At 44.0% G+C, this 12448-nt stretch overlaps 1 protein-coding gene across 1 annotated transcript in view; it reads left to right on the top strand.

Moving 5' to 3' along the window:
- Window positions 1-12448, top strand: part of LOC109929354 (lysophospholipid acyltransferase 2-like) — a 66195-nt gene that overhangs the window by 39571 nt on the left and 14176 nt on the right. The window contains exons 5-7 of the mRNA XM_020529027.2: window positions 1983-2038; window positions 6204-6258; window positions 9476-9659. Coding sequence (XP_020384616.1) covers window positions 1983-2038; window positions 6204-6258; window positions 9476-9659 — 295 coding nt within the window. The remainder of the gene's footprint in view (window positions 1-1982; window positions 2039-6203; window positions 6259-9475; window positions 9660-12448) is intronic.

Genomic DNA, 12448 nt, shown 5'->3' with positions numbered 1-12448 from the left:
GGCACCACAGGTAGACAGGGTGGTGAAGAAGGCATTTGGCATGCTTGCCTTCATTGGTCACAGCATTGAGTGGAGGAGTTGGGACTTCGTGTTACAGCTATACAGGACATTGGTGAAGCCACTTTTGGAATACCGTGTACAATTATGATCATCCAGCTATAGGAAGGATATTGTTAAATTTGAAATACAGAAATGGTTCACAAAGATGTTACCAGGACTGGAGGGTTTGAGTTATAAGGAGAGGTTGGATAGGCTGGGCCTTTTTTCCCTTGAGTAGAAGAGGTTCAGTGTTGGCCTTACAGGGGTTTATAAAATCATGGGATCATATATAAGGTGAAATGCAAAAGCCTCTTTCCTAGGGTAGGGGCATTCAAAACTAGAGGCATGAATTTAAAGGGAGAGGGGAAAGACTTAAAAGGGATCTGAGGGGGCACCTTATTCACACAGAGGATGGTTCGTATGTGGAATGAACTGTCAGAGGGAAGTGGTAGATGCAGGTACAGTTACAACATTTAAAAAGCATTGGACGGGTACATGAATAGGAAAGGTTTAGAGGGATGTGGGCTAAACACAGGCACCTGGTCAGCATGGACGAGTTGAACCAAAAGGTCTGTTTCAATGCTGTTCGAGTCAGAGTCAATGACATCTGCTAAAATAACCATTGAATCAATGCTGCCTGAAGGTTGGATGAAGGGGAAGGCAGAAACCAGACAAACGGCAAACAGTTCTTCGGATTCATGCCAATTGAGATCAATGCCAAATAAAACAAGGCCAGGGGATGCAATGGCCCAGTGGTATTATCACTGGACAGTTAATCTAGAGACCCAGGTAATGCTCAGGGACCTGAGTTCAAATCCTGTCATGGCAGACAGTTTTCTGAAGAAGGGTCCAGACCCAAAATGTCAGCTTTCCTGCTCCTCTGATGCTCCTTGGCCTGCTGTGTTCATCCAGCCCTACACCTTGTTATGGTAGACAGTGGAATTTGAATTCAATAAAAATTTCGAATTAAGAATGCAGTGAAGACCACAAATCCACTGTCGATAGTCAGGAAAAACCCCATTGGATCACTAATGTCCTTTAGGGAAGGAAACTGCCATCCTTAGCTAGTATGGCCTACATGTGATTGCAAATCCACAGCAATGTGGTTGAATTTTAACTGACCTCTGGGCAATTAGGGATAAGCAATAAATACTGTCTAGCCAGCAACACTGTCATTCCATGAATAAATAAAACAAATTCAATTGTTTGTGCTAGCAGCTCCCTAAAAGGGCTATGCAAAGTAATAACAATTCTCCAGCCCCTTCTTTTTTCAACACTCCCTTATTTTCTTTTTTTGTTTTTACAGTTTTTATCAAATTCCCTTTTACAAACTGTTGTACATTCTTCTCCCACTGCTGCTTCAGAATTCTACAAACCAACAACCTTTTGTGTGGGTGTGTAAAGAAAAAATGTTGATGATATTTTTATTGCTTTTTTTATGACTGACTCACTGACAGAAACGATCACCATATTAACTTATTAACTTGTTAACTAGTATGCATCTTTTCACCCTCATAACTACCATTGTCCTAGGGTAATAGGCAATCACTGTTATTCACTTTAAGAATGTCAAATACATAATAGGCAGTTGCATCACTGGATATCAACTCATTAGAAAGAACTTTGATTTCAGGTTGATGGCCTCATTTATGATTCAGTTTAGTTTACGTTTGACCTTTAGGTATCGTTTCAGGTATGATTGCTGGTGATATCATCTAGGTATGAAGTTCAACAAGTTACTGACACTGGGAGTGAAACTTGAAGGGTGTGTCACATTCAGTTGTATGCATCATTCCCAGACCCATATCCTTGACTTGTCACTTAGTATTGTCTGTAATTTCACAAGCACATCCCAGTTAAAGACAAAAAGCTAGAAGGGGTTTAAGTAAATTACCCATTGCTCTTTTGTGTTTATCTACTAAAGTGTCTTCTCTTAATTGTAGGCCATTGATGGTGATTACACAGAAAGTCACAAAGTTGGCATTTGAACTTCATGATGGTAAGAAATTTGAAATGAAAGAAAATAATTCAGCTCATGTCTTGAGCAGTTGGGGTATAGATCAGTCATCAAAGAGAATGGTAGAACAGGCCAAGGCTGAGAGGCCTATCCCTGATCCTGATCTAACAATGTAGTCAAAGTACAGAAACAGGCCATTTGGCCTGACAGATCCAGGCTGATATTAGTGCTCCAAACAACTAGCCGCCTCCTACGTTTCTTGCAGCTAACCCTTACAATGTATCCTTCCATTCCTCTTAATCTTCTCTTGTTCCATCTAAACTGCATCTATGCTACTTACCAATTAATGGTGGCAACTTTCATATTCCTATGGATTCTTGTTGAAAGAAGAAAGATTTGCCTTTAAATATCACCTTTCACAAGCTTAGGGTGGCCCAAAGTGCTTGCAGCCAATGGAGTACTTTAACCTGTAGTCACTGTAAGGCCATGTTTATCATGTCTGCTACGACCAGGTGGAGCAATGAGCATGCTCACGCAGGAGCACAGTGTGACAGCCAGCTGAGAGCCCCAGTCCTGCCTGCACATGGGCAGGGCATCATTTTAGTGCCTGGTCAAGGTGGACGATCTGGAGGAAGGGGCGTAGACAGTTGTGGGGGCGGTGTGTGTGGGGACACTGCAGGCACTGATGGGGAGGAGGGAGTCTCAGCTTTGGCTGCCCCAGACTGCACCCCAGACTCCTCTCTGGCCCCCCATCCCCATACTCCAGCCATGTGACATCAGCAGCACATGCACACATAGATGCTTTTCATGGCCTATCACAGCCCAACTACATTACAGACTATGTCTGTGCATGCATGGCAGCCATTTTCACATCATAGTAAATCACTCTGATGTGGGAAATGCAACAGATGATTTGTGCACATCAAGTCTCTACAAACAGTAACGTGATAATGACTGGGTAATCTGTTTTAGTGACTGAGGCTAGATTTTGAGGATAAACTTTTACAATTTTTTTATAGATGCACCACAGAAAGCATCCTATCTGGACGCATCACAGTATGATATGGCAACTGCTCTTCCCAAGACCAAAAAAAATTACAGAGAGTTGTGAACACAGGCCAGTCCATCACACAAACCAGCCTCCCATCCAATGACTTCATTTATACTTTCTGCTGCCTCAGGAAAGCAACCAACATAATCAAAGACTCCTCCCACCCTCCTTATACTCTTTTCCACCCTCTTCCATGGGCAGTAGATATAAGAGTTTGTAAACACGTAAGAAAAGATTCAAGAACAGCCTCTTCCCCACTGTTATCAGACTTTTGAATGGACCTCTTTAATATTAATATTGATCTCTCTCTGCATCTTCTCGGCAGCTGTAACATTGTATCCTGCACTCTATTCTGTTACCCTGATGTACTTATATAGTACAGTCTGCCAACAAAGCATGTAAGACAACATTTTTCACTGTACCTCAGTCCACATGACCGTAATAAATCAAATCAATTGCACAACATTGAACTCTGTAGACAGAAAGGTCGTTGACTTTTTTTTATTTATTCACAGGATGTGGGTGTTCCTGGCTAGGCCAGCATTCATTGCCCATCCCTGATTGCTCAGAGGCTATTTAAGAGTCAACCACATTGCTGTAGGTCTGGAGTCACATGTAGGCCAGACCAGATAAGGATGGCAGATTTCCCTCCCTGAAGGATGTTAGTGAGCCAGATGGGTTTTCCCCAACAACCAACATTGGTTTTATGGTCACTAGTAGATTCTTAATTCCACACTTTTTCTTTTTGTTGGGTTCAAATTCCGGCATCTGTCACAGCAAGTTTTTTGAACACAGGTCCCCAGGACATAAGCTGCATTTCTGGATTAACAGTCTAGTGATAATACCACGAGGCCTATGCCTCCTCAGTTTGAATTTTCTATTGTTGCAGGGTTAATCTGTCTCAAATGGGATGAAGGTGCAATCATTCACATTGATCTGAAATATATTAAGCCTGGACTGTTGCAGAATTAGATTTGGTTTTTACTGCCCTCTGCTGGAGGTTTTTGATGAATGTCTGTTAGTTCCCTCACTGCCCTCCCACCCCAATGTGGGTGAACGGCTAACATAAGAACTTCGACATTTCATTTCCCACCCACACCACCCTCCCATGTCACCCCACCCCCACTCCACCTTCCCATTCTTCCTGGGGTTTGATGGGATTTGCCACTGAAAGCATGGAAAAGTGCAGCCAGGATCCTTTTAATACTGTGAGCAATTACCCTAGCTTGAACTGAATGACTTGTTAGGCCATTTCAGAGGGCCATTGAGAGTCAACCACATTGCTGGGGTCTGAGTCACATGTGGGCCAGAGTGGGTAAGGATGTCAGATTTCAATCCTGAAAAGGCATTATTTATGATAATTGACACATAGTCGCCATTAGATTAGCTTTTAGTTCCAGATTTTTGTTGGATTCAAATTTTACTAGCTGCCCAGAGGAATTTCAACCCCACTTCCAGAAGATAAGATTGGGACTCTAGCCCAGTGACAATATCTCTACCCCTCTGCCTCTTCTCAAGAATCTAAAAGAGAAAGTACTTGGAGGCAACAAAGCACTTTACAGATTTTTGTTTTCTAATCAACCTGTTCAGAGATGCTATATTACATGTTAAACCTGGGCCTCCTGGCTCTGAAGTTGGGACAAAAGCACTTGACAGATTACTGATCTGGAACAGGAGGTCACAGACTGTTACCACAATAAAACACACAGCTGTGGCTCAGTTAATGCTCCCTTACCTCTGAGTTATAAGGATGTGGGTTGAAGATTAAAACACTTGAATCTAACCTGACTCTTCCAATGGAGTAGCAAAGGGAGTCAGATGCTTTCCTGCAGATGAAGAAAGATAAGAATACGGGAGATGTTTTTTGTAGTTTTAATTTCCATGGTCTAAATACACAAGTGACCCAGGCTAATTCTGTTTTTTTTTTCCTTCACAGATGCTGCAAGACCTGCTGAGCTTTTCCAGCAACTTTGTTTTAATTCTCTGGGGAGATGCTTTCAAATCCTACCATGGTAGCTGGCAGAACTTAAATTCAGTTAATAAAATAAATGAATAAATGACAGCCAGTCTCTGCACTGGTGACCATCAAACTACTGTCAATTATCACGTAAAGTTGTCTGGTTCACTAATGTCATTTAGGGAAGGAAATCAGCCATCTTTACATGGTTTGGCCTACATGTGGCTCCAGATCCAAAGTCATGTGGTTAACTCTAAAATGGCCGAGTAAGCCACTCAGTTAATTTGGGAGAGGGACCAAATGCAGGCCTTGCCAGTGACTCTACATCCCATGAAAGAATAATGTTAAAAAGCCAAGCAAAGAGGCTTGCATTTAGATAGTGTCACTTTGAACCTCAGGCTTCCTGTTTTTATTTTCAAGCGAGAACTCCCCTGGCCTTCTTTAAACTAGGGGCTATGATTATTCTGTGGCCATCTGAGAGTGCAAATGGGCCCCAGTTCTGCATCTCATTGAAAGACATGCCTGGAACAATGCAGCACTAACTCAGTGATGCACTGGAGAGACAACCTTGATTTTGGTCTTGGCTCTACCAGTTCAGGTGAATGTAAACCATCCTGTGGAAATGCTCCAAAGAGAACCATTGGAGTCCTCTGGGGGCTGATCACATTCCCTCATCAGGAATTTCCAACAGCGTTGCTGCACCAACTCTGAGGGCATTTCCTAGTTGTAGCATCTTGGCCAACGTTCCTCCCCTAACAGGTCATGATCCGAAAAAGATTACTTGCAATTTATGGGATCTTTCTGTTGACTTGTTGGCTGTGTGTTAAGCTGTGTAAAATCCGTCATGTTGCAAATTAGTTTGGTGCACTTCACCTACTTTGAGATGTGTTGAGCTGCAATAATGATACAGGGGGTTTGCTAATTACGAACGCTGACTTAAGAATGTAATCACATATAGGGATGTCATTTTAAAGACGCAACGTATGAACGTTTTGGGTACTAGTGAACAGCTGGTTTACATCGTCCTGCATTGTGTACAAATTGACTTGTGAGTGGACTCCAGAAATGAACCTGTTTGCAACCCAGGGACTGCCTGTACTAGCAGTTTCCCTTCTATTCTGTGATAACTCCCAGGAAATTAATGCATTTTTCTACAGTGCTGAAAACATTCCAAACATGTTTATCTTAATTCCATTCAGGTCTGGCCCGAGACGAAAGTGAACTGAATGCATCTCAGAAACGGTTAGCGGTGAGGTATGTACAGAATGCACACCAAGGAAGATATGGGCTGGATTTGCAATGAGTGGTTTCTCCCGAAAATAAGAATAACAACCATGTTCATAATACCATTCACCTGATAACGTTTGGAGGTGTTAATCCAAACTTGTCAAACCAACATTTCCCAAACTTTTTCCCATTATGAAGCATGCCAGTTCAGTCAGACTAGTACATGTCATTTGCAGAGTTTACAAGTTTTTCCCACTGGGACTGAAACCATTGCTCCCTTAGAGTTTCTGAACCCAGAATTTTGTCCAGTGACCCCATTGTTGATTGATTGACTGTTATATTGTCACATGTACCTAAGTACAGTGAAAAGCTTTGTTTGGGAGCAGTACAAGCAGATCATAGTAAGCAAAGGACATACAGATCATAAGGTGAAAAAATCTTGAACAGAGTGAGACATACAGGTTACACTGCACAGAACATGCACAAGGCAAGATTACCATTAACAAGATCAACATTATTTGAAGTTAGAGTCCATTCATCAGTCTAATAATGGCAGGGAGGAACCTCCTGGTGTCTATGTTCAAGCTTCTGTATCTTTTGCCTGCTGGAAGAGGTTGTAGGAGAGTATTACTGAGGTGGGATGGGTCTTTGATGATGTTGGCTGCCTTTCCGTGAGAACAAGAGGTATGAGTAGAGTCCATGGATGGAAGGTTGGCTTCTGAGATGGTCTGGGCTGTGCACACTACCTTCTGTAGTTTCTTACGGTCATGGGCAGAGCAGTTGCCATACCAGGCTGTTATGCACCCAGACAGTGTGCTTTCTATGGTGAATCTGTAAAAGTTGGTGAGTATCCTTATGGGCATGCCGAATTTCCCAAGCCACTTGAGGATGAAGAGACATTGTTGTGCCTTCTTCATAGTCACATCTACATGGGAGGTCCAGGACAAGTTGTCGGTTATCGTCACTCCTAGGAACTTGACACTTTCAACCTCTCAATCTCCGCTCCGTTGATGCAGATGGGGGCATGTTGTCCTCCTTTCATTCTGTAGTCAATGATCAGTGCTTTAGTTTTGCTGACATTGAGAGAGAGGTAGTTATCATTACACCACGTCACCAAGCTCTCTATCTCCCTGACTCATTATTGTTTGATATCGTCCTAGCAAGGTGGTGTCATCAGCAAACTTGTAGATGGCGTTCATTTGAAATTAGGCTATACAGTTGTGGGTGTACAGGGAGTATAGGAGGAGTCTGAGAATGCATCCTTGGGGGGCTCCAGTGTTGAGTGTTATCATGGAGGAGGTGCATTTGTCCATCTTCATTGATTGCAGACTCTGGGTCAGGAAGCTGAGGATCCAGTTGCAGAGGGCTGAGCTGAGACCTAGGTCTTGGAGTTTTGAGATCAGTCTGGAGGGGATAATGGTGTTGAAGGCGGAGCTGTAGTTGATGAGCAGGAGTCTAATGTAGGTGTCCTTGTTGTCCAGATGTTCCATGGATGAAGGCAGGGATGGGAAATGGCGACTACTGTGGAAGAGTCAGTAGGCAAATTGCAGAGGATTAAGGCAGGCTGGGAGACTAGAGTTGATGTGGGCTATAACCAGCCTCTCGAAGCACTTCACGATTATGGAGGTCAGAGCCACTGGGCAGTACTCATTAAAGCACGTTGCATGTGCTTTCTTAGGTATGGGATGGTGGTGGTCTTCTTGAAGCAGATGTGAACTTTGACTTGTTAGGAAGGAGAGGTTGGAGTTGTCACCGAATATCTCCGCCAGCTGGCCCGCACAGGATCTGAGTGCAAGGCCAGAGAGTCCATCTGGGCCTGTCACTTTCCTTGGGTGAACTCCCAGGAAGACTGATCTGATGTCTACAGCGGTGACTGAAGAAACAGGTGCATCCGGGGCTGTCGGGGCAGGTGACCCCACGCTGCTGGCATTTGCTCAAACCGAGCATAGAAAGCATTGAGCGCGTCAGGGTGGGATGTGTCTTTGTTTGCTATCTTGCTCTGTTTCATTTTGTATCCTGTAATGTTATTCAGGCCTTGCCACAGGCAGCAAGAGTCCATAAGGTTGGTTTGGGCCTCTAACTTGGTCCAGTACTACCTCTTGGCATCTCTAATGGCCTTGCAGAGGTCACATCTGAATTTTCTGTATAGATCTGGGTCATTAACGGTTGCACCTCCCACTTTGGGAAGCTTTGCATTAAACATTTCATCAAAATAAGGAGGAAAGGAACAGCTTGATTTTATTTCTAATGCTTTATGATATAATTTCAACTTTAGTGACAGGAACTGTGCTTATTCATTTGCAGTAATATTTTTGTATTTGTTGGTAATTTTAGGTAAGTAACAAGTTACAATAACTCGCAATTATAAAGTGCCTTCAACATAGCAAAGTACGCTCAGTGTTTGAGGAATTTTATCCAACAAAATTTGACACCAAGCCGCATAGAATATATAAGGGCAGATGATCAATACTTTGTCAGGGGTAGGCTTCTGGGAGTGTCCTAAAGGAGGAGAGAGAACTAGGGAGATGGAGAGAATTAAGGAGGGAATTCAAGAGTTGAGGCCTTTAGCAATTAAAACATATTTGAGAATGGTGGAGTGCTGATAAATCAGTGATGTTCCAGATTGCAAAGGTCGGTTGAGCTGGTGGTGATTAGATGGATGGGGAGAGCTGGGGGCATTAAGGGACTTAAACTAGAGTGAGAATTTTATTAGAAAAGATGTCAGGGATTCAAAACTTGGCACTGATTTTCTTCTTAATGGAGAAGGAGCTGGCCATGAGTGAATCAATTATATGTTCTTAACTACAATCCAAAATTGCAAAGATTGAATGTCCCAATCCTATGAACCTGTAACGTACTGTTCTTAATGTGTATCCCTTTGTTATCATCACAGTTGGTCTTCTCTTAGTTTGATACAGAATAACGCTGGGTTTACATATTATTTTTGGGAGTAGGAAATAGCCAGTGAGAAAGAGAGAGGGGGACGGTGGAGGGGGTGGGGGGAGAGAGAGAGAGAAAGTGCAGCAAGAGGCTGTTGACCAGCTAAGGATATTGTTTCAAATGGCGAGCTATTGACTTGAAATGTATTCCTACACCAGCCATCAAAATATGTTTAGATATCACCATCAACTGTCTCCCCAACTCGCCACTCTCTTTCCATGAAACATTGTAATGTAACATCTTACTTGTATGTAGCTTTTCCTATAACATTTTTGGATCATGATATTTTTATTGGTGCTTTCAGGCGAATACCAAGAATCCTTGAGTATTTGAGCTACAATCTCAACTTCATGGGCATCCTTGCAGGACCTCTGAATTCTTACAATGATTACATCAGCTTCATTGAGGGCAGAAACTTTGTTGGAATGCACCATCTTGCCAAAGAGAAGAAAAGCGACCGGTGCCCTCCAAATGAACCTTCATCTCTGGTATGCCAAAAGACTGGCCATTGTCTTATATTTTCTTAAAATTGTCTGGAAGAGGTAAAAGAGCCTACATAAATACATTCAGAGATAGTAGGAACTGCAGATGCTGGAGAATCCGAGACAACAAGGTGCAGGGCTGGATGAACACAGCAGGCCAAGCAGCATCATAGGAGCAGAGAGGCTGACGTTTCGGGCCTAGACCCTTCATCAGAAAAGGGGGAGGGGAAGGGGGTTTTGAAATAAATAGGGAGAGAGTGGGAGGCGGATAGAAGAGGGATAGAGGAGAGGATAGGTGGAGAGGAAACAAACAGGTCGAAGAGGCGGGGATGGAGCCAGGAAAGGTGAGTGTAGGTAGGGAGTTAGGAAGGGGATAGGTCAGTCCAGGGAGGACGGACAGGTCAAGGGGGCGGGATGAGGTTGGTCGGTAGGAGATGGAAGTGCGGCTTGAGGTGGGAGGAGGGGATAGGTGGGAGGAAGAACAGGTTAGGGAGGCAGGGACGAGCTGGACTGGTTTTGGGATGCGGTGGGGGGAGGGGAGATTTTGAAACTTGTGAAATCCACATTGATACCATTGGGCTGCAGGGTTCCCAAGCGGAATATGAGTTGCTGTTCCTGCAACCTTCGGGTGGCATCGTTGTGGCACTGCAGGAGGCCCAGGATGGACATGTCGTCTGAGGAATGGGAGGGGGAGTTGAAATGGTTCGCGACTGGGAGGTGCAGTTGTTTGTTGCGAACCGAGCGTAAGTGTTCTGCAAAGCGGTCCCCGAGTCTCCGCTTGGTTTCCCCGATGTAGAGGAAGCCACACCGGGTACAGCGGATGCAGTATACCACATTGGCAGATGTGCAGGTGAACATCTGCTTGATGTGGAAAGTGTTCTTGGGGCCTGGGATGGGGGTGAGGGAGGAGGTATGGGGGCAGGTGTAGCACTTCCTGCGGTTGCAGGGAAAAGTGCCGGGTGTGGTGGAGCTGGAGGGGAGTGTGGAGCGGACAAGGGAGTCACGGAGAGAGTTGTCCCTCCGGAAAGCAGATAAGGGTGGGGAGGGAAAGATGTCTTTGGTGGTGGGGTCGGATTGCAGATGGCGGAAGTGTCGGAGGATGATGCGTTGGATCCGGAGGTTGGTGGGGTGGTACGTGAGGACGAGGGGGATTCTTTTTTGGTTTTTATTGCGTGGACGGGGTGTGAGGTAAATACATTGTCACATTTACAGACTGCCACACTGATTTAGACTTCATTACAGTTGTAAAGGGGGGGTCGAGGAGCAGAGAGACCTGGGTGTGTTTGTACATTCATCAGGGAAGATTGCAGGACAGGTTGGAAGAGAGTTAGTGTTCTGGTCTCTTGCAATAAGTTCATCGACCATAAAAATATGGAAGTTATGTTAAACCTGGCACAGCCTCAATTTGCAGCATAAAAATCAGAGTTAATGTTTTGGGTCTGGTGAGCCTTCCTTAGAAGGGTTCTGAGGAAGGGTCACTGGACCCAAAACAATAACTCTGATTTTTTTCTTCACAGATGCTGTCAGACCTGCTGAGCTTTTCCAGTAACTTTGTTTTTGTATGACATATTGTCAGTGGCAGAACTCCAAAGATAGCAGCTGAGGTCTGGACAGTCATATCTAGGAGTTGTTCACTGAAGTCAATCAAAGAGTTGGGTAAATACAGTCCTGGGTGTGCATTTGGTTTTGGTGATTATTAAGGGGGGTGTGGGAGGGACCTGCTGGGACAGCAGAGCTGATGTAAACAGCGAGCAAACAAATCCAGTTGTAGAGGAAAAGTATAAAAAGGTTAGTGTGTTGTTTCACGGAGGCTACAATACAAAATCAAGCCATTCAGCCCAACTGATCTGTGCTGGTATTTATATTCTATTTTAACGGCTTCCTGTTTATCTAACTCTATCAGCGTATACTTCTGTCCCTTTAGTGAACATGTATTTGCCTTTCTCTCTCAGTTTTTTCAACCTCAGGATGCCCCAAAGAAATTTACAGCCAATGAAATACTTCAAGTGAAGTGCAGTCGCTGCTGTAATCTAGGAAATGTGGGAGGTGATCTGTGCACAGTGAGATCCCAGAAACATTAGCCAGTAACATCTGACCTAACAGTGTTGCTTTCGAAAGCAATTGGAATAAAGAAAACGACACTCCAAAACAAGACGCTAATTTGACAGGAGCATCCAGTGCCTGTGACGGGCAGATTTAGGACAAGCATTGGGATATATTTCTTTTACATGCTGGTCACAACCAGAGTACACTGTCTTGACTCTGTACCAGCCAGACACAGTACTGAGGGGGGAGGGGGGTGGGGCGCATAGGCATGGAATTGGGCAAAAGATCCTGGTCAGAGTGGCCTTCAGCTACACCAGCTGGCAAAGTGCTTGATTTGCTCAAAATTGTTTGTCAGAAAAGTGGCATAGTTTTAGTTTTCCACATGCGCTGGCTGATAAACCTGAGTCTTTGAAAGTGGTGCCCTCATGTTGATGAGGCAGAGAGCACTATGCAGTCGAACTTTCTTTTCTCTCTCTGTAGAGAGCTCCACATTGTGGCTGTAGTTGGTCACTGCATCCTCTTGAACTGATGGTTCAATGCGATGTGACATGAGCCGTCTTGCAGAGTTCAGTGTTAATGTTAAGCAAATAGTTTTACCTATGCAACTGGATATCTCTAATTTTGATTGCTTTTCATTCGAATCGTTTACTATTTAGATATTAGCTGCACCTCAGAGTCAGAAGGTCCACTTCAAGTTCCACGCCATTGAATTGATCTCAACCTTCAGATTGATATTCCAGTGCAATACT

Source organism: Rhincodon typus, chromosome 27, assembly GCF_021869965.1.
Source record: "Rhincodon typus isolate 14 chromosome 27, sRhiTyp1.1, whole genome shotgun sequence".
NCBI lineage: Eukaryota > Metazoa > Chordata > Chondrichthyes > Orectolobiformes > Rhincodontidae > Rhincodon > Rhincodon typus.
The sequence above is the reverse complement of the archived record's forward strand: the minus strand, read 5'-3'. Positions and strand labels throughout refer to the sequence as shown.